We start from the raw sequence: 22,707 nt of genomic DNA, 5'->3' as shown, positions 1-22,707 counted from the left end.
AGGCTTCTCTCCTCTCCCAGACCTTCTCTGCGTCTCTCTCCGCCCACTGCCACATCTCACCTCTCTAGTGTCTCTTATTTTATTTGTATTTATTTATTTATTGCAGAACCAGGGATTAAACTCAGGCCCTTGCACTTGCCAGGCAAGCGCTTATTTTACTGAGCCATTTCTCCGGCCCCTCTAGTGTCCCTCTAACCTCCCTAATAGAAATTACAACCTAGTATTCCTCTGTATGTACCATGTGAGGCCAAGGCCATTTTCCTGGTGCTTTACACACTGGGTTGGTGGAGTGAGCTTGGGCCGTTTGCTCATCTCAGCACAGACAAATGAGCCTCCACCACTAGCCCTCTCTGAATGTGAGCATCCAGCTGCCTTCCCTCTGATGCTGAAAGGGGCTGCCTGTGTCGCAGCTGCTGGTAAAGGGCTGGCGACCTGGTGAGCTCCCTTCTCAAGGCAGGAAATACTAGCTGTGGGAATACTCCTCTCCTGCAGCCCAGCAAAGAAAGGTACAACTCCTCTGGGGTTGCTACTTACAACAAAATCCTTTAAACCTTGTCCACTGGCCCTTCAGGTCTACAACCACCTTCTCTGTACATCTGGTCCCTGAAACAACAGGACATCTCCTCCATCTACAACAGGATGTATCCTCCATCTAGAGATAACTAGGCCCAACTCTTATAATACTGTGTCCTAGAAAGTAAAAGCTGGACCCCACTCCTGCCCCCCGGTGAGCTATGCATGGGTGGGCCTACCTCTGGGTAACCTCTTTCTGTGTTAGGAAGCAGGAGTCAGGACAGAGTCCTTTTGTTGTTTTGATTTTCTGTACTGGGACTCAAACCCAGGGCCTTTGCACTGAGTTACACCCTCAGCTTTCTGTATTTTTTAAATTTTATTTTATTTTTGTCTTTTTGAGACAGGGTCTCACTAGGCAGTTCAGGCTGGCCTTACATGCACTTTGTAGCCCAGGCTGGCCTTGAACTCAGCCATCCTCCTGCCTCAGCCTCCCAAGTGCTGGGATCACAGGCATGTGCCATCACACCCATTTTTTTTTAATTCTGAAACACAGTCTCGTTAAATTGCCCCAGCTGGGCTTGAACTGCAACCTTCCTGCCTCAGCCTCCCAGAGAGCTGGGGTGACAGGTGGGTGCCATAGTCTTTTGCCAGTCCTATGCCCAGCTGTGACAGTCCTTTTTGAGAACTGCCGCTGAGGAGTGAGATGCCTGAATTTCCATGGAAGGAGATGGAGGTGGATACAAATGAGCCATTAAAGCGCCTTCTTGAGGCCTTCAGCTTCAGCCCCGTGCAATGCTCTCCTTATACTCGGAACCACCCAAAACCAGGACCCTGAGTGAGGCAGAGCCGAGTGAGCGCACAGCCGGTAGCCCCAGAACCTTACTCTTCAATATCTGAAACGTCTTTGGTCTCGAAGCTGCCTGTGGTGAGGAGCTCAGGGCTGAGCTTCCCCTGGAACAGCAGCTCCTCCTTGGCCATCTTCACCAGGATGAGCCTCACCAGCTCCCCCATGTACATCCCGCTGATCATCTTCTCGAACCTGCAGGGGGACATGCACAGAGCCCCGGTGAACACACAGCCTTCCTGGGACCCCGGGACTTTGGAGCTTATCTGAGAGCCCGGTGCGGTATGTAACTAAGGATTAACGTAGGAGGCCCCGTCAAGAAACCCTATGTGGGGCTAGGCTGTCCCTCATGCTGACAGCCCTACCCTCAGCACCCAAATGAAACATCCAAACCCAAGTAGGGAACATTCCGGAATGAGCAGAATTGTAGGTAAGTTTTGTCTACAAAAGTGATATTGGGGCTGGGGAGATGGCTCAGTGGAATAAGTGCTTCCCTGGCAAGTACAAGAGCCTGAGTTCAAACCCCAGTTCCGTCAAAAAAAGAAAAAAGGAAAGAAAAGTGATCTTTACACATTCTTCTCCAGCAAGAAAATGATTTTCAAAAATAAAACCTTATGTAGACCCCAATATATTTTTTCAAGAGAAAAAAAGGTCAACCTGATGAAATGCCGGCATAGCCCTGCTTCTAGTCACTCAACCTGTGCGGCACTCCCTCTAGGCCCCTTTGGGATCCTTTGAAAAACAAAAGGTCACAAGGGCAGGTGCAGCAGAGCTCAAGAATCTAGGGATAAGCAGGGCGTGGTGGCCTGTAATGCCAGCAGTCGGGGCTGCTGAGGCAGGAGGATCTTGGGAGTTCAAGACAACCAGCCTGGGCTATAAAGTGAGCTCAAGGCCGACCTGAACTGCATAGCAAAACTCTGTCTTAAAAAGACATTTTAAAAAATTAAATTTAAAAAAAAGGTCTCCAAGGGTAACACACTAAACATTTCTGAGTAGGTAAGTGACAAGGGGAGAGGCAGAGGATGCCCCTCAAACTGAGAAGGTAGTTGGCGTAGTTTAGTTTTCCAACACTAGGTGACACTGTTCTCTTTAGAAATTAGTCTTTTAGGCTAGGACTAAGTGACAGAGAGGCCTGGTGACTTTCTTTCTGGCAAAGGTCTCTCAGAAAGGATCAGGGTCTTAAGAGCATCATGGCACCTGGGGCCTGCCACGACTACCCAGGGTGGGCTACAGTGAAGGAGGGTCCTGAACAGCAGAGTAGAAAGGATTTGGACATCACCTACCAGAGAGAAAACACAAGCCCCAGAAAGCTACTTGCTCAAGGCCCAGAGCCAGGAATGGCGGGGTTGGAGCTAAGCGAGAGCTGGCAGCACTGCCCTGAACTCAGGGTACACAGGAAATGCACAGCATCAGCACGGGCACTGCCTGGCTACCGCAGTAGAGAACTCGCATCTGCTTGAACATTGTCTTCCTGAAAGAACCCTGGAGTCAGGGGGTGCCCACAGTGTGTCAAGATCTATCATGATTTCAGGGCTACCACGGCTGGCAGTTTGGAATATGTCCTTTCAACCTTTTTCTTATGTATGGAAAGGGCAGGGGTATGCTGTCAACTGGCAGGCAATGTTCCCTTTGGACACTTCAAAGGACACATGGCTCCTGAGGATGACAAGGATGTCTCAGTAACAGAGGCAGGCACGGAGTGGGCGGCTTCTCAGCTCATAAACCTCTCATCACCCATGGCAGACACAAGCGCTCTGTGCCTAAGAAAGCTCAAGTACATGGACTCACATTTCAACATGTGAGGGAAGCTTGTGACTGAAAGAGACCCTGCGCTGAAGAAACAAGGGCTCTGAGGTAAAGGAAAGGCTACCCAGTGCTGATCTGGCTTATAGGGCTGGTCTTCCTCTCCAACCACAGATCTGTCCTAAGAGCCTTCTGAAAATGGTCAGAGCACCAAGAGGTCCGCAGAAGTGCTGCGTGTTCAAAGTGTTTTGCAACTGTCTTCAGCACTTGCAACATTCCTGCCCCAAGTTCTTCAAGAGGAACATTTATTTAGCAAATATGAAAATGAAAGGATGTTATGTAAGAAGCAAAAGTAACACAAAACCAAGTCTGATCAGGCAGGAGTGTACCGCACTCAGGGCGCAAAATGCCAGGGCCCCTCCCCTATCACCTCCCAGCCCAGCCCATGGCTGGGGCAGAAAACAAAAAGGCTACTTTGCTAGCTTTTCCACAGCTCTTGTGGCTGGGGCGGGAGGACGTGGGACCCTGTGGACACTGATGTGGTGACAGCTACGAAAGGGGCTTCCAGCGACCCTCATCTTGACCTTCTAGCTATGAGGTTTCTATGCTGCTCATAGTTTCTGCAGAAAATTTAAAATATAAGGTTGGAAGAAAGACAAGGGCCCCACACTTAGAACATGACCTTCTGAAGTGACTGCTGAAGGATGACCTCGTTTACGCACTTCATTGATTTCAGAGCCAGGTCGGAGATTTACAGTCATAAACATTCCCCTAATCAGTGCTACCTTGGCAACCTTTGGCAGACAATGTTAAGACTATAAAGAAAAAAGGAAATAAGCCTCTGGCCCTGGCCAGCCCCATCCACAGCCCCCTAGCCCTCCCCCGCATCTCGTACACAGCAAGGGACACTCACAGTTGCTTCCCAGGGTTCAGGGAGCCCATGTCGATCTCTTGGTCATACTCAGTGCGAATGTCATTGAGTGCACCGTCATCCCCGAAGGCCCCCCACTCCATGTTGATACACATCCGGCCCTCATCGCCCTCTACCATGTCGATGTGGCGCATCTCCTCCATGTAGCAGGCATTGCTGCCAGTGCCTGGCCAGAGCAAGACACCAGATCAACACTTATTTCCATTGTCTTCCCTTGCCCCAGGCTCATCCCCCTCTTCTTCCCCTCCAAAGTGACCGCACCATTATCTTCAAAGGTGAAGTGCAAGGAAATACCCCAGCATTGAAACGCTTCCCTCTGCAGCCCACACCCCCAAGCACGGGACACTGGACTGCACCAACCCTCACACCCCATGCTCACTCACCCACGATGAGACCGATCTCACAGTTCTGGTCATCATAGCCACAGGTCATCATGGTCCCAACCGTGTCGTTCACCACGGCCACAATGTCAATATCAAAGTCCTGTGGGATTGAAGGGAGGGCATGCCATCTCAGAAACGACACAGACGTGAAGATAGAGAAACAATAACAAAACACGCAGCTCAGTTGTAACACAGCTTCCCCTTTATCAGCCCAATGCAGAGCCAAAGAAAAGAAGAGCTGGAAATCCGGGCCTAGACCCAGTCAAACAGCAGCACCTCACTCGGCCAGTTCAGTTGCCTCCAGCATGGCTGACAATTTTCCTGACAGTATCCCTGCAGTCTAGTTAGTAGACATCACTGACTAAGAACCACCTTGCGGTCTTCTCTTTCTTCTTCCCCTCCACATCTTTTCTTCCTCTTCCTTTTCTCTCTCTCCTTCTTTCTCCCCATAACCCTTCTGATGAAGGACACTTTTTATGCTGTCCTCTTTCTGCCCTGTTCCACCTTCGTCTCAGCCTCATACCAACTTTCTTACTTGAAAAATGATAGCCAAGTCTTCTTCATGGTTAAGGAATGAGGGCTTTTTCTTGCACTAAAGCTAAGATTACTTTCTAGCATATAAAGCTCAGAAACTCAAAGGCATCTAATCACATACAAAATGCCTGGGTAATCAGCCTAGCAGGGAAGAAGCAAATTTCTCCAAAACCTTCCCAGACTGAGTGTGAGGACAGGCAGCAAAAGGACTTCAGAGCAGACCCAACAGAACTGCGGCCCCCAAGCTCCTGCCCCACTCACCCCTCTCCGTTGGATGGCCTTCCGGATCAAATCCACAATGTCTTTGCCTTCCACTCCACTGGACTTGAATCCCTTGGTCCATGAGACCAGAAAACTCTAGAAAAGACCCAAGGAATCAATATTGAGTCCCTACAACTAAACCAAAAACCACATTCCTCCAACAGTCTTCACGATCAGGGACCTCTGCCACTGGGCTAAGGTCAGGGCTGAATTTATAGATGGCCACTTGACGAGCCTAGAAAGAAGAAACCCAAGCTTCTGACCAGGAAAAGAGATTAAATGAATGACTCATCCATGTTTCACTGCCTCTAAGAAGAGGAAAAAGTAGGTTATTCACTGCGCACATAAGAGATTCACACCTTCATACCATCAACTGCTGGGCAACCTTCTTATAATGGTCTTTCTCATAGTACTTTAGAACAGAAGAATCCCTTAAAAGTGTGTGGAGGGCAAGAAGGACGCACACACACCCCTACACACTTAGAACTATCAACTTCCCATAATGAAATATTGTCTGTCCAACCCTTCAGTGCTGCCACCAGTACACCACAGAAGCAAGTAGCTTAGCAGCCCTCCTTGACCTCCCAGCCCTGAGCATGATGCCCTGGAAACATCTGAGAACCTGCTTACCTCATCTAGTTTAGTCTGGTGGCAGGGGAAGGAGAAGGTAAAGCCCAGTGGCAGCTTCTTATCTTTGATTTGTAGCTTCTCCATGAAGTTGGCCAGGCATTCGGCGATGTGGTCAAACAGCTAAGGACATATGACACAGCAAGATGAGTGGGGAGGCAGAATGGCACAGAGGTTAGGAGCAGGGACTTCTGATGCAGAAAGAAGTTGGCCTTGTCAGATCTCCACACTTCTCTCTGACGTCTTTCTTTGGTCATCTATAAAATGGGAATCATAACTGAACACTAGTTAGTACTCATTAAATGGTATCTTCCAGGTAAACCGTTTTCCTGGGCGCCTCTCAAAATAACCCTGAGAGGCAGGGAGTCTCACAAAGTTATCAGAAAGTCAACACAGGCTCTGACAACGGAGCATGTTTGGTGGCCCTATCACAGACATCCAGCTGATTATCCTACAAAAGGAAAGCCCATCTTACTGTAAGAAGTACCTCAGCATCCTTTGACTGGGGAGAAAGGGGTCTTCCTCTGTTCCCATTCCATGGAACAACTTAACAGAAATAATCAATTTTCTATTTCTCCATTCTAGAAAATGAATGCCCTGGGGACAACTGAAAGAAATTCTCAAAATCAATCTCTCTCTCTCTCTCTCTCTCTCTCTCTCTCTCTCTCTCTCTCTCCAAAGGAAGACCAATGAAAAGCACGCAGAACAGTGTTTTGTGGGTGAGAAGCCTCGCATCTGTGGACTCACTGAGCAGGACCTAAAAAGCTCCTAGACCTCAGAGAAGCCTGTTCACAATAAGCCTGGCTTCAGAGTGACCCTGGCAGCCACAGCCCACAGGCTTTCTTTTGCCCACTCAACACCCTCAGAGAGAACCTGATACCTTTACAGACACCAAGAAGCTGAGAGAAGAGGCATTCTAGTGCAGAAAGTAATCAGAGGCCAAAGAAAGAGCCTGAGCTGATTCCAAGGAACAGGTTGACTAGAGGGCAACATCTAAAAGCCAGGGAACACAGTGAGGCCTGAAGACAAGTATCTTTTCCCTTCCAGAATAAGCAGAGTCTATGAAGGATTCCCAAAGTGGTCATCCTGGACCAGCAGCATGCCTGTCCTTACCTGGTAACAGGTTAAAAATGTAAATTACACCCCTCCCCCAGGTTACAGTAGCAGAACCTTTGGAAGGTTCAACAATCTGTTAACAAGCCTCCCAGGTGGGCCGAGGCTGGTAAAACCACATTATTTGCATTTACATAGGAAATAAAAGGTTGAGGGAGGGAGGTGACAGGCCCACTGGCACCAGATGTCTGGGGAATAGTCAGGGGGAGGGGCCCAGAGAGACAGGGCCAGCCCAGGGTGGGAGATGGCTTGCTTGCACTGAGCTGCAGCCTCGATTCTGGCCCTCTCTCTGAGCCTCTGCAAAGTAAACCACAGCAACCCAAACCTTTGACCTCCAAAATAACACATCCTCAAGGCTAGGCTAAGCCAGAGCTCTCTGTCCAAAAGGGCCCACATACACACATGCGCAACTCCTTTAACAAATTTTAATATGTAAATAGGGCTTCTAGAGAGCTGTCCAACAAGCTCTATTATTTTGTTAACAAGCTGAAGAAAAATTGAGGGATATATTTATATCCCTCAATAAAGTGCTGGGGAGAAAGCTCAGTGCCTTAAGCACCTGCCTAGCAAGCACAAGGTCCTGAGTTCGATTACCCCCAAAAGCTAATTATATATTAAACAAATGTATAGTCTAATCATCTTGACTCACTTGTCAAACTTATCTCTATTACAAAAAGAAGAAAAAAAAAAAAAAAAAAAGGTGTGCAAAGAAAGAAAACGGATCACTGGAAAAACAAGAACCCTCAGAAGGTAGAAAAGCTAGACGGCTTCCCCACGCCAGCCCCAGCCCCTGTCCCCTATCCAGAGGGACAGAGAAAAGATAAGGCAGGAAAGAAGCTTGAAATCCTGCCTCAGCCCACAGAACAGCCACTGGCCATCTGTGACTATTTTAATTCATTTGTTTGTTTACAGTACTGGGGTTTGAACCAAACTAACCAAAATCAACAGTGCTTTTTAAAAGACAGATCTAGCTAAGTTGCCCAGGATGGCCTTGAATTTATGATCCTCCTGTCTCAACCTCCTCAACCACTGAGAAAACAAGATATGTCACCATGCCCAGCAGCAGAATTTTAAGAATTAAAATACAGCTTTTCCATCAAACTAGCCACATTTCAAGTACTTAATGTCACAGGCGGCTGACAGCTACCGTACTGCACAAAACAGACAGTGAGCAGGCCCATCATTGCCTGAATTTCCCATCATACAGTGCTCAGTTCGAAGAACTTAGACCTTTTTAAAACTGGGGAAAAGGAGACCCGTCTACTTCCTTGAACTGGAAGGCTGTCTCTCTGTTAGCTGAAGACCCAAGGGTAAGATGCTAGGAAAAAGAGCCAACAGCTTCCTGCCATAAAAGGCTCAAAAGGCATCATTTAATGAAGCTAGAAAGGCTTCCTTTTCCTTATTGGTCTGAGAATCTGCCCGCTCCCCTTCATAAAAGGCACACCTTGAAAATCCTAAGTGGCTGTATGGTTCATCCAGGAGCCCCAAGGCCCAGGTTCTCAGCTCAAGAGCCTTTTGCAAGTTTGGGCTTTCATGGTTTCAGTCTTGGGTTGTTTTTATTTTTATTTTTTTAATGTGTTTAGTACAGGGTCTACAGGGTCTCACTACACAGATTGGACTCATAGTGAACCTGTTTTCAGCCTCCCCAGTGGGATTACAGGTTCGTGCCACTATGCCCAGTCTCAGTCTCCATCTCAGTGTGCCCTGGGGGCAGGGCCAGCACAGTGGCATACCAGGGTTCGAACCCTAGTCACTGCACCTGCTTCCACTGAGCTATCTGGCCAGCCCTTAATCTTGGTTTTAACTAAACCACATTTTATAAGTTCACACTTTCCTTCAATTAAAGTACTTATTACTAATATCCAAAAGACCAGAAAACTTCACATGCATATGGAACCGTACCAATAATTATATCGCTAAATAGCTCCTTTGAATGTTTCTAGTCTTTTTCGAAACACTTTGTTGTTTTTAGGCACATGGCATTATTTCTTTCCTCAAGACGACAGACCCCTGTGTATATTATCTTCTAGTTGTTTCATTTTTGTATAGCATTTTTCTCATTTACTCAAAAATTTTCTAATATTCCAATAATGTTATTATTTCTTCCAGATAGGCATCATGGTTTTCATTCTTTTGTATCTTTTATTCTCTTATTCTGTCTTTAAAAATTTGAAGTGAAACTTTTTTTTTTTTTTGAGACGAGGTCTTGCTATACAGTTGAGGTTGGCCTTGAGCTTGCTTTTTAGCCCAGACTGGTCTCAAACTCTCAGCTATACTCCTGCCTCAGCCTCCCATTAGTGCTGAGATTACAGGCAGGTGCCATCACGCCCAGACTTGAACTAAAATATTTTGTTTACATATTGCATTGAGAATAGAGTAATCTTTCCCTATAACCCCTAAGTAGGTAGTTTAAGAAATCTTAAAGTTTTTCAAAGAACTGTACTCGTATCCTGAATGTCTGAAAAGAATGTCCTTTCTGGGTAAGCAGAGACCCACACGCCCTGCCCACAGCCACTGGCAGGCTCCAGGGCGAACATCCGCTGCAGAGGCCGGGAGGTATGTGGGTCCTCCAGGTAGTCGAGGCCACGGAAATGAGATAAAAATCTCCCCAATGTGTCCTCACCATGTTGCAAGTCTTTTTCACAATCACAGAGAGACTTACTGGTTTTGTCTTGTTTACTCAGTTCTCAAATATTTGTGATCTGGAGTTGGGGCCCAAAATGGAGGTACAGGCAGTAAGCAAAAAGGGGAACACATCCTCCAGAGACAGGAAGCAACTAGGTGAACAGACAAAACTTCCTCAAGAAAAGCAGTTAAGAGTACCGGTTGATATGTCAGGCACTATGCAATACACTGAACATGATGTATCTTCACTTCTAATTCTCGCCACAATTGAGGTTCTGTCATCTCCCTCTTTACAGATGGATAAAGCTAGGCTCCAACAGACATGAGGGAAACAGTGGAAGAAAAGCCTCATGCCCCTGTGTCCTCCAAACATTGGACTGGAGCCATGCAACGCTGTCCTGGGACACAGCCTCCTTCCCCAACCCCAGCAATAAGACTAAGAAAGCTGGTTTACCCTCAAGGCCAGCCCCAAAGACAAAGGATCACAAAGTAGTTCCCTCACTTGATCTGCTCATCCTCGGAATTCCTTTCCCAGGAATGGCCTGGTTGGTGGAAGAAGAAATAGCAAATAGAAAACAGAAGGCTTCACTTCTCCCAAGCCCTGAGGCCCATGAGGCATCTTAAGTCAATGCTTCTCCTCCACTTGTTCCTTTTATTATCAAGTGCCCACTCGGTATAAAATCCAGAAGGGAGAGCCACAGGTCCAGCTGACATGGGCTCTGCTTACTGTGCTAGTATCCAGGGATGTCCTGATAAGTGTCTTTCCCTCGGCTGAGAGCAGCAAAGATGCAGAAAGAACATTTTCCCCTCCTCCCACACCCCCTTGGGCCAGAGAAATAGCTCAGTAGAATAAGCAGTTGCCTAGCAAGCACAAGGTTCTGAGTTCAAGCCCCAGTACTGGAAAGAAAGAAAGGAAGGAAAAGAAAGAACGAATGAACGAACATCCCTGGCAAGTACCAGTAGCCAGCAGCAGCTTTCCTGAGACAAGGGTCCTACCTGAGTGCCACTGCCTCGCATAATGTCCTCTGGGATGGCGTAGATCTGGTTCTCCATCTCAACCCTCTGAAGCCCATTGTCTGTTACTTTAACCCAGAGCACACGAAAATTGGTCCCTCCAAGGTCCAGGGCCAAGAACTCTCCATGTTCTGTAGATAAAGAAAGGATCACTGTAAGTTTTAAGAAAGATAAGGTCAAGCTGCTCCCCAGAGGCAAATCACTGAAAATATTGAGTCCTTCCATAAGCAATGATTGTCTGTGGGGAAATAAGATGGTTAATGGGTTTTACTTTTTTCTTAAACACATTTATATTTGGTATTATTAATGCTAAGTACTGTTATGTTTCTTTTCCAATTCACATCAACAGTGGGATAGTTCCTCATCCAACAATGGGGCCCTCATCCCCTCACAAGACTAGGTGGTCAGTGTCTACAGCAAGTCCTCACAGAGCTCCTGCACTCCACAAACCTACTGCTTCCTCTGTAGGCCTGTCGGCCCCAGACTTACTGCCAAATTGACTCCTTCCAGTCCAAAACTGACTTAATATGTTCATACTAACATGGCGATGGCCTCCAACAGGATGGGGGGCTCACATGATGGAGGGAAATGGGATCCAACTGGCTATAGATTCAGTGGCCTGCCACAAAGTCTGTAGACACCTGCCCCAAGGACTTCAGGACTGCCAGGAGGAAGAGGAAGAGGTCCATCGTACAATTTGGGTCCCTTGGCTGCTCCACTTGAGTCACAGAGCTATAAAGGACTGAGAAAAGGGACTCCTCACAGGTTCCACAGACAGACACGAGGAGGATAGTAGTCCTTCCCACCAGGAAATAAGCAGCGCAGACAGGAAGCCTCCAGATTTGTTACAATAACACAGTCAGCTATAGGGAAGTGCCCTATTGTATGGCACAGAATGAAAGTGCTGAAGAGGCGCGGAGCCCACAGACAGGGCCATGACCAGCAACTGTGCGGGTGGGTGGGCAAAGGCCAGAAGAGACAGCTCGCCCACACCACAGGTTCAACTGGTAATGGCTGCCTAAACACCTTAAAAATGTGAGAATTTCCCTTGAGATTCACCAGTGGGCATGTTAGCAGTCAGTCCCTTTCCCAAACAAGGTCTGCCCCTGAAATAAAGCAAAAGGGATAGGAAACCAGTGCAGGGACAGGCTCTGAGTAAATAAACCAAAGGCTCATTCTGGATCCTGGTCTCCCTAGCACCGTTTGCCCTTTGGTCCTGAGAAAAGCCACGTCTTGGTATCTCTATGACAACACTACCCAGTCCCTAGAGTACAGAGAGGAAACCTAGAACCGACCGCATTGACTCCACAGTACTCACTCACATACACAGCCAGCTGCCTGGTGACCCCAGGAGAATGGCTATGGACTCCTTGTTGCCTATAGAGAATCCTCTGTAGCAGAAACAAGTTCCTGGGTCCTAGGTACCAACTGCCCCATCTCTAAAACAGAAATACCTACCCTACAGGGTTGTTTGAGGTGGAAGATTAGACATTGGGCTTCAAGCAACCAGCTCTGTACCAAGAACTGGAGACACACTCAGTAAGTGTGATCCAGCAAATGTTGCCCCACACCTACACCTAAACAGCAAGGGAGACTACAAAAATCTATCCAAGAAAAGCTACTGGAATCAGCTCAGGTGGCTTCAGCATTCCTCCTGAGGAGCACTGATTTTCCATTCCCTGCCTGGCGACTGGAGGTGGCCCCACTTGGCATGGTTGCTTGCTCACTAAAGCAGCACCAACCTGTCTGTGGGGGTCTCATGCTTGTCGTTGCCACAAGCAACTTTTCCAGGCATGCTGGTTCTAAGCATCGATAGTAGTGGGACCTCAGCCAGATTCTAGGAAGCACTATGTGGCGGTGGTCACGAGGAATGAAAAGGAAAACCAGAGATGAACTGCCTCATCAGCACTCTGAGGCCCAGGACACACAATCTGCTGAATCAGTGATCGCAGGGGACTGAGGCAGCCAGGTTTTCCCTGGTTGGTTCCCATTCAAGGCCAGCCCAGCTGGATTCATGGGAGGGACACAGCTCTTCCAGGAATGTGATCTTGCCACATTTTCTGTTGGACTGAAGGGAAATGACAAATAATAAAGGACTGCTGAAAATTCCCAGAAAGAAATTCCAGGATCCTCTAAAACAAAAAGGCATCCCTCCTTCCCAGCACCCCAAACACGACAACTGCCATATCCAAGGAGTGTACTCCTTGAGTCCAGAATCTGAGGCAGGCCCAGCATCATGAACCCAGAAATCTTAACAGGATCCCTCAGGGCAATGAACAGATGCCCTCCTCATTTCCATGTCTACACTACACATGATAGTCAGCCATAAAGCTGTGATTAACTGCTGGTTAGAGATGTTAGGCAGTTCTTATTAATTCCCACTCAGCTGTTGCATTACTTGTGCGCCAACACCCTACCTGTAGAACACAACTCACAATACCAACTTCTCCCAGCAGTTGTGAGGCTTACATGAAATATGGACAATGTTAAATGTGTATGTGCCCTTAGGAATATTTTATAATGTAAGCCAGTGGTGCTAAACTTATGGTATGCACGCTACAATGGGCCAGTCATATTACTGAGAGCTCTAAAAGGTTCATCATCACTGTAGTTAGCCATCAAACGAATAGCTAACATCCTTGTCATTATACATTAATACCATTATTCCAGTCTTATGTAGCTTCTCCCTCTTGGGGTTTTGGCAACTCCAAACCCTGCCTATTACTGGTTATAGCTAAAGAGCTACCTCTACAGAGAACTTTCTAGAACATTCCAGAAGCCCAGAGTAAGGTTCATATGAGAATGCGATGAGGTGTGAAGCATAGGTGCACCTGAAGGCCTGTATAAAGCGGGATAAAGACTGTTGCACATAAAAACACCACACCAAGGGAAAGTTTGCCAAGAAAAGGCAAAACCACAGAGCAGAGGGCCCTCTAAAGTCAGACAGAGAATTCTGTAAATAACTGCTATGAGGCAGATTTTGAGGAAACTATCTCATGCTTAATTTGCCCCATTGATAGTTCATTTATTAAAATGTTTGCAGACTTCAAGGAATATGGCATAGTAGTAGTAAACACCAAATCTCTGAGTTTTGGTGGCTAAGTTGCTGGAATACTGCAAGATGAGGAAAAGGGAAGTGGGTTCCCAGGAAGGATTTAAAGTGATAATCTAGGGACAGGGAATGGCTCAGTGGAATAAGCACTTCCCTAGCAAGTGCAAGGGTCTGAGTTCAATCCCTGGTTCTGCAAAAAAATAGAGTGATAATCTAAGCCAATGTGGAGAGTGAAGAGAATTCAACAAAGAAGAGATGGCAAGTAATACTTTTGCCCTGAGCATGATGCACTGCACAGCAGGGAAGTCGCAAACCTGCAGATGCATGGTGATTACTGGCAGCCCCGAGGCCTCCACAGAAAAACACAGCAGCAGAATGAACAGTCGGCAACGCAGACTGCAGTGACTGGCGAGTTGCTTGGGTTCAGCCATAGCCTAGGAGATGGCAGTCGCCCAGTACCCATCTTGGCGAGGGGAAACTGAGCCATGTCAGAGCCACTAGAGGTTGGCTCCATCTAATGGGTCCCTGTGTCAGGCGAGGCAGAGATAAGTTCAAGCCAGCAGGAGATCAAGGAGGTGAGTTTCAACCAGCAGGAGAATTCAAGCACAAGGAGGCACAGGGAATGTCACAGACTAAACAAATCAGGTTCCAGCCTCAGAGCCAGAAGCCAGGCTGAACTGCAGTGGAACTACCACATGCTATAGCTGATTGCTGAGCTTAGTCAGCACGGATCTGAACTCTGTCCACTTTTGTGTACCAGTGACAGCAGAGTCACGCTGCCTACAAGTGGACCTTTAAAAGTTATTTTTCTCTTTTATTTTTGTTTTTTTCCTAATTGTTCTTTTTATATCAATGTGAGGGGCTGGGGATATCGCCCAGCAACAGGTCCTGAGTTTGATTCCTGGTATCAAAAAAAAAAAAAAAAAAATCTATGAATGTGTGGCTTTTGCTATTGTTGCTGTTCTGTTTGTTCTTGTTTTTATTTCTTCTTTCTCTTTTCTCGCTTCTTCACTTTTCCAAAGCTAACATACTCTTCCCTGTCCTCCAGCCTTGCTTCTAATCTCTTCCCCTTTTTCTATTCCTCTATTCCCCCCCCCCCCAGGGCCAGCAAGATAGCTCAGCAGTCTAAGGCACCTGCTTAGGCAAGCTTAGGCAGGTACAGGGAACTGCGGTTCAATCCCTGGCACCACATGCTGTGCCAGTCCTGCCCTTAGGGCAGGATGAGCTGGTCAAAAATTAAAAAATAAAAAATTTCCCCTCCAACCCCTTTTAAATTTTCTCCACCAAGCGTAAAACCACCATACTGAGGGTATATTTACTATATCCAATTTTCTGTTATTTTAAATTCTGTTATATAACCACAAATCTAGTTCATATGGTTAAAGGTGGCAAATAAATAATTACCAGTTTGTCATTTTCTAGGCTGTTTGATGCTATTGTTCTTGCTGATTGTTCTACTCTAGCCAAGGTGACATAATTGTTCCAATCAGTTGTTCCTCACCTCACCAAGCCTAAGATTGATTAAGGGTCATAGGTCAAGGCCAAAGAACCAGGGCTAGGCCAAACAGGCAGCATCTTCTCATCCCCAATAAACTGGAGAGGTAGGAAATTGCAAAACCCAGAAGACAGCTATATCTGGAAGACATCTCTGAGAAGTCGTCACTTCCTAAGGATTCTGCATACTGGCAATAAAGTTATTTGCCACAAGCAATATACATGCATCAATCCAGGAAATAAACTTAAAAATCAGAGAAAGTGAGAAGACACTTAGGCAAGATGGAACCGCAGACTTCCAGCTCACCAAAGGCAAACTCAAGGAGCAATAAGGTGAGACACATTGAAAGCTACCATCTGGACATTCTGAAGCGGTAACAGCAGAAGTAAGAAAGCTGGTGAGGGACAGGTATAAAACTTAGTGGCACAGCACCTGCCCAGCAAGTGCCAGGTCCTAAGTTAAGATTTCCAGTACCAAAATAATAATAATAATAATAATTTTTTGAAATAAACATTAACTAGGCTCTAGAAAAAAATCAAACCAGAAATAATTTCTCAGATAATTACAGACACAGTAACCATATTGAAAAGACATGGTTAATGACTCTAGAATAGATTTTAAAGGAATGTAGAGGACTTAGAAAAATGATGGCAACCATTAATGCACGACATACAAAAGAAATGGAGGGGCTGGTGAGATGGCTCAGTGGTCTAAAGCACCTACTTAGAACAAGCTCAGCAAAGCACAGGGACTGCGGTTCAATCCCCCAGCACCACATGCCAGCCAGGCCCGCCCCCTGGTGGGCTGAACTGGTCACACACGAAAGAAAGAAAGGGAATTCATAAAGTTTAGATACCAAGGAGATTAAAATTCTATATTGAAAGTATATACAAACAAGATTGCAGTTACTGATCCTAAAAAGAAAGATTTTTAAAAACAACAAGGAAAGGCTGGCCATGGTGATTCATGGTTGTATTCCCAGCACTCAGGAGGCTGAGGAAGAAGGATCACTGTGAGTAGGAAGCCAGCCTGAGCTACAGAGTGAGCTCCAGGCCAGACTAAGCAGCACAGTGAAAATTTATCTCAACAAGAACCCTCTCCATCCAAAAAATAAACACCAAGAACAAATAAAATCATATATAGGAACAAATGCTCTGCAATGAATGTGATCATTATGTTTACATAAAATATACCAATAAACTCTGATTAGGAAAGAAAAAATAAAAAGAGCTAGTTCAAATAAACAACCTAATGTTGTACCTTAATCTTCTAGGAAAAGAGCAAGTCAAGCCACAAAACTTGTACAAGGGAAAAAAATTATAAAAGATCAGAGCAGAAATTAATGCAATGGAGACTAAGAACACAATGCAAAGAATCGATGAAGTGAAGAGTTGGTTCTTTTTTTGGGGACGGGGCTGGCTCCGAATGCCTTCAGGGCATGTTTGGCTGGCTGGAGTTGTGGGGATCAAACCACAGCAACCTGAGGCTGACTGCTTTGTTGAAGCAGCCACTTAAACAACTGAGCTAAGGGGCAGGCCCCTAAGAGTTGGTTCTTTCAAAGATTAAATTGATACATCCTTAACCATCCTTATGCAAAAAAGATACAAATTCATGCATCTATGAATGAAAATGGTGAAATCACACAACAGATCCTGCAGAAATCCAGATTGTCAAAACCTACCTTGAAATCCTATACCTAATAAGATGGAAAATACAGAAGAAATAAATGGACACACATATTTATGACTATAATCATATATGAGTTACCTGAGCTGAATCAAAATATAGACATTCTAAATAAACCAGTATCAGTCAATGAAATTGAAAATGTGATTAAAAATTGTGGTAGATTAATTAATAATCAACCTGTAACATCCAGCTGAACTGAATCAGTGTGGTTCTCAGTGTGGAAAGCCCACTGAGGATTGTTGCCAACAGCATAAAAGGAGAACTGGAGGGGAAGATGGCGTGCTGTTGGTTCTCCTGGAGAAGCCCGACTGCTCTCATCAGAGGAGCTCATATCCTCATGCTGGGGGCCTGCGGTTCTCTTGGGGAGCTCTGGTCCTCACCTGGAATGTTGCTTCCTGCCTCCAGTATAAAGTTTTAGACTTGCTGGCACAGATCCTTCATCCTGCTGGCTCAGACTTTCTAGCTTCCACCAGCAACCTTCGGGCCTTCCCAGTGCAGGTCCTTGATACAGACTTGTGCAAGACATTATAATGGGCTCTACGTCTGTGGCTGGGCTCGTGCAGGACATTCCCACGGGCACAGGCCCTGAGCTAGACTCCTCTGTTCTCTAGTACACAGACAGATTTCTTGCACTCTTCTGCATTTGACTTTTTGGATGAATACTATAAAATAATCCTATAAATTATTTATCCTGTATAAATCTATTCCCTTGTAAACCTTGACTACAAAACAAAAATCTACCAACAAAAAGAAAAAAGTCCAGGTCCTCACTGTGGAAGTCTCAAGAAATTTAGAGAAAGAACTAATGCTGTTACTCCTCAAATTATTTAATGAAACTGAAAGGAATGGATACTCCCAGACACATCCTGGGAGCCAGCATTACTCTGATACCAAAACAGAAGGATCCAAGCACAAAAGAACTACACACAAATCTTCCTAATGAACACGGAGGGATAAATCTTCAATAAGATACCAGCAAAAAGAATGCAGCAAATCATCAAGAAGATGATACACCATAACCAAGTAGGATTCATCCCAGCGATGGTTCAACATATGCAAACCAATAAATGTAATACACCATATTAACATGGCCAAGGACAAAAACAGTGCAATCATCTCAAGAGAGGGAATAAAAATATTTGAGAGGGAGACGGCTCAGTGGAATAAATGCCTGCCTGGCAAGCAAAAGGGGCTGAGTTCAATCCCAGGTTCCGGGGAGGGGAAAAGAAATTTTTTTTTTGATAAAGTCAAACACCATTTATGACAAAAAAAAAAAAAAAAAAAAAAAAAAACCTGAAAATTGAAATGGATACTTTATCGTCAAGGAAAGAAGGCAAAAGTGATAAAAGAAGCAAGAGAGAGATGCAAAAATAGAAACAAAGCTTTTGGGGTGGCCTGCCCATTAGCTTAGGTGTTTAAGTGCCTGCTGAAACAAAGCAGTCAGGCTCAGGATGCTGTGGTTCAATCCCCTCATCCTCAAGCCAAACCAGACCTGCCCTAAAGGGTTTCTGAGGGGGGGGGGGCTCCCAAGAAAAAGAAACAAAGCTTTTGTAAATGAGGAGGGGAAGAGAGGGAGAAGGGAGGGTAAAGGAATGGGAAAAACCAAGCTAGATCATGTACAGGCACAATTTCTCTATGATGAATGTTGCTATGTGTATCTAAAATGTATCAATTAAAAAAAAAAACACCTTGGGATTTCAAGCAGACTATCAGGTCAATGGTGAGGTTTCTTTGATTGTTAAGTATCTTAAAATCAGGGCCAGAGAGATAGCTCAGCACACTAAGCACCTGCTCAGGAAAGCGCAGGGACCAGGGTTTGATCCCTGGCACCACATGCCGCGCTGGCCCCGCTCCCGAGCACACTGAGCCAGCCACCAAGACCAGGTGTGTTAGAGGAGGCTGAAAAATAGGAGGATCACTACTTTTATTTGTGTAAAGTTAACACTTTGAAAGATTGACTCTTTTGAGTTCCTTTTTCTGTGAATGATCTTTTCATGTCTTTTGTCTATTTTTTAAATAGCCATTTGCTTAATACTCTAAACGATCTAAGTATTAAGAAAAATAACCTTGTTCATTCTATACTTGCAATTATGTTTTCCCAGTTGCATATTTATCTTTTTCACATTATTTTTGTCATGCAGAAATGTTTGTCCTTTTGTGGTCAAAACATTTATGGTTTCAAGGTTTTATTATCATGTCTCCAAAAAGTAAAGACTGTACTCACTTGTCAGCCTTTACAGTTCTCCATTTCCTCCTCAGTGTGGTCACTGCTACTGGTACTGGCAAAGAAAGCAAGCACGGTATCTCATAAGCTTTGCCTAAAGGATCAAGTTCTTCTCTTTTCTTGTGGCCTTTTTGGAAAATTGAGCCTGCCTTCATCTCTCTTAGCCCTAGCACGGAAGTTCAGACTTCCTCCCTTACATCTGGATTATAGTAGTAATAAAACAATGAAAAAACACAGAGGGAAGTGGGAATGATATTTAGTAGACCAATGGCCCAACGTATATTTGGCTTTCAAAGAAAAAGAAACTATGACTTCTTAAGTAGCAGGCACTTTATTCATAAAACAGTATCACACAGACCCTTAGCAACCCTAATAAGCATTATAATCACAACTGACAAGTGACAAGAACAAAGCCCAGGTGAAACAATTCCAAACAATACCCACATCTTTACTCACTGGCTCTTTATAGTGAGTAATGAGGCTGCTCATGGGAAAGTTGGAAATCCTACTAAGGAATTCATTACTATGGATGCCCAAAGCATGAAGAGAACAGACAGTGACAGCAGCCTTGGAGCTGACCGGGTGAAAGGAGTCATGCTGTGTCCCAGCGACTGAGTCACTCAGTTAAGGTCATGAAGAGGAAAATCAGAGCTGGGCTCTGAAGCCAAGTGCATCTGACTCCACAGCCTGTGCCCATCCCTTGATACCACGCCCTCTTCTTTTGTAGCTCTGGCTTCTGGAAGCCATAAAGGGGTAAGAAAGAAAGCGAAGGCACCCTGACCTTTATCAGCTTGCACAGCCATCCCCTCTCGACATGGTCATGTCCTCTCAGGCTCAGCTTGCCATCCTGAATGAAGGGATAGAGATAGGGGTAGGTGGCATGGCAGCTGCCCACCAACAAGACAGGATGTGCAGGACCTACTAAAGCTGGTAACATAGGCTGGTTTAGTGGTTCAGATTGGTACTGTCTCATACAGGGGCATCAGACTTCTGTTCCTGCCTTATAGGACAACCTTCAAGTCCTGTCTATAGGAAAACCTCCTTAGGGTACTTAGAGATGGACACTGGCTTTCTACAAAAAAGAAAATAAAGGTACTCAGAGATATAGTGCTGGCCCACAGCTGTGAGGAACTGGAGAATGGGGTGTCAGGTGTCCTTGTTTCCTCCAGACTTCAAGCCACACGCCTACCCAAGGTGAGAAGGCCTCACAAGCTGACTGCCAATCACAACCACGAACCCTTTCAGCCAGAAATAGCTGGAACAATTGTCACCCCGTGCCCCCTCACAGCAATTAGACGTACCTCTTCAGAGCAGGGACTATTGCAAACATCTATGTTAGACAGAAATATTATAGGCAATGAGTCAGGGCTGGTCCTCATGGGGGTCAGTGCAGAAGATGAGAACACATCAGAACTGGCTGGGGGTGCATCTAAGGAAGATTAAAGTCATAATGGCCAAGCTTATGTATGGCCCTCAGGGAAGCTTGAGATTACTGGTAGCACCCTTTGGAGATTTCCCATAAGCAGACTGTTACCTCACCAAGGGTGGGCCATCCTCTCCTACCATGAAAACCAAAACCTAAGGACAAGTTGAAGACCAAAGATCACGGACCAAGGTTAATGATGCCATCTATATGCCCTAGCCACTACTGGATCAATATTAGCTGAGCAGCTAAACCTGTCATCTTATTGGGTGATAATCATTGAACTCACTTTGTACCCACCTCATGACTTTGCTCCATAAAACTTACTCAAAAAAGTGGGACCACTTTCAGGCCCTCACCTGTCTCTCAGGGGCTTTCTCTCTTTCAATAAATTCTTACTCTGAAAGGAATGCCCAGTAGCACCACCTGCTGAGGTGGTTCCCTCTGGCAGAGTCTATCCAGTGACTCCTTTTCATCCTAGGCTGCCAGCCAGCCCACTTTCAGTTCCACTCTTATCAGATACATAAGGTCAGTGAGATAAAGGGGTTCCAGTTTCTCCTGGGAACTCACCTGTCACAAGGAAAGGCCCAGGGCTGATACGGCATTTGACTAACCACCTGCCCATGATAATCAGTGTCAGCCTGGGTGATGTGACATCAGTAATTTACTGGAACAAATCATCACTTCTGCTTTTAAAAAGTGTGTATTAACAGGTGGCTGGTACCAACTGTGTCTATGAATTTTTTTGAAGAGAGAGGGGCAAGAGTCAGCTGGATTTCCCAACAGGGTTTATTTTCAATCATTAGATTGCTTGCCACTAATTAAAATAGAGCACCACCTGTTCCTCTCGTCAGGCACTGGGAGCAGTGGGCGGGTGAGTCGATTTGCAATTTGCAAAACAGTTCTGGTTTGGTTTGGTATGTTTAAGATGTATCCTCCTGTTTTAAGATTAGAGCCAGAACCCAGCCCCTTCCCCACTGGGACTCCAGATAATTAGATGGGTTTGTCCAGAACAATAAGCACCAGCTGCCCCTCGCTAAACAAGTAGTTTTTAGGTGGCACAGACTTCCAGAGTTCCAGGCATCCTCGAAGACTGCAAGGTCTGTCTGTCCTCAGACAGAGGTTAGTGGAGGTTAATTAAGGTACAGCTTACTTCCTGCCCCCTCAGTTCTGGTTTCTTTTTTCTGCCTTTTCTTTACATTGAGATTCTACCTCAGGTTTTATCTGATGAAATGTGGAACTGGGATCTACTTTCAAACACATGGAAAACAAATTTTTTGCAAAAACTGTTTTTTGTTTTTTGGGTTATTTTATTTTATTTATTTATTTATTTTATTTTTATTTATTTATTTTTTTTTTTGAGTGGGGGAAATCACTATTTTAAAGAGTCAGGACCTGAATCCATTCCCAGATCAGCCAACAAAATATTTCTAATTCAGCCATTGATTGTTTCAACTCTGAGCATGGGAGACAGCTGCTGAGAGCCTCTTAGCTGCCTGGCGCTATATGCAACCCAGCCCGTGAGAGAAGGAACAGGCATAGGAGAGATGATTCCATCTGCTCCGACAAGGAAGGCTGCTCAGGGGGCAACGTGAGACGGCTAGGAGTTATTGAGCATGAAGAAGTCTGCCAGAGAAATGAGGACATAGAAAGGACACGTGTGGAAGTCCCTGGGCTGCTTGGGTGTCAAGTAAGGCAGGGCAGTAAACTATACATGAGATGGCACCAATATGGCCACCAAAGACTGCAGGCACGTGCAGAGAGAACATGATGTTGAGCCTACATGGCTACAAGCATATAGCAGACGCTACTGCCAAGGCTTTGGTTCTTCAGCAGGTCAGACCTATGTTCAAAAGGGTTAGACTAGCCAGCTAGCCAGTGTGGTGCTGCAAGCCTGTAATCCCAGCATTTGGGATGCTGAGGCAGGGGAGTTGCCATGAGCTTGAGACCAGTCTGGGCTAGGCAGTGAGTTCAAGACCAGGCTAAACTACATAGGGAGACCCTGTCTCAAAAAAAAAAAAAAAAAAAAAACACTAGGGAGATACCTCAGCAGTCTGGCAAGTTCAAGGATCCCGTTTGATCCTCAGTACCGCATGAGGTACCAGAATATGCTAGCCACTGAAACTGGGACTGGTGGTGCACCCATGTAATCCCAGTGCTGGGGAGGCTGAGACAGGAGGATCACTAAGAGTCTGAGCTGCATAGCAAGACCCTGTACCAAATCCATATATATATA

General features: G+C 45.6%; 1 protein-coding gene across 1 annotated transcript in view; it reads right to left on the bottom strand.

Annotated features, from left to right (window-relative positions):
• The window catches only part of Hk2 (hexokinase 2), a 67,768-nt gene that overhangs the window by 14,604 nt on the left and 30,457 nt on the right, over window positions 1-22,707 (bottom strand). Inside the window, exons 3-8 of the mRNA XM_004634134.2 lie at window positions 10,571-10,719; window positions 5,840-5,959; window positions 5,210-5,305; window positions 4,415-4,514; window positions 4,014-4,197; window positions 1,397-1,552 (exon numbers count right to left, since the gene is read on the bottom strand). Of these exons, the coding sequence (XP_004634191.1) occupies window positions 1,397-1,552; window positions 4,014-4,197; window positions 4,415-4,514; window positions 5,210-5,305; window positions 5,840-5,959; window positions 10,571-10,719 (805 nt within the window). The remainder of the gene's footprint in view (window positions 1-1,396; window positions 1,553-4,013; window positions 4,198-4,414; window positions 4,515-5,209; window positions 5,306-5,839; window positions 5,960-10,570; window positions 10,720-22,707) is intronic.

Source organism: Octodon degus, unplaced genomic scaffold (genome assembly GCF_000260255.1).
Source record: "Octodon degus isolate 3935 unplaced genomic scaffold, OctDeg1.0 scaffold00058, whole genome shotgun sequence".
Classification (NCBI taxonomy): domain Eukaryota; kingdom Metazoa; phylum Chordata; class Mammalia; order Rodentia; family Octodontidae; genus Octodon; species Octodon degus.
This window is presented reverse-complemented; position numbering and strand designations above follow the sequence as displayed.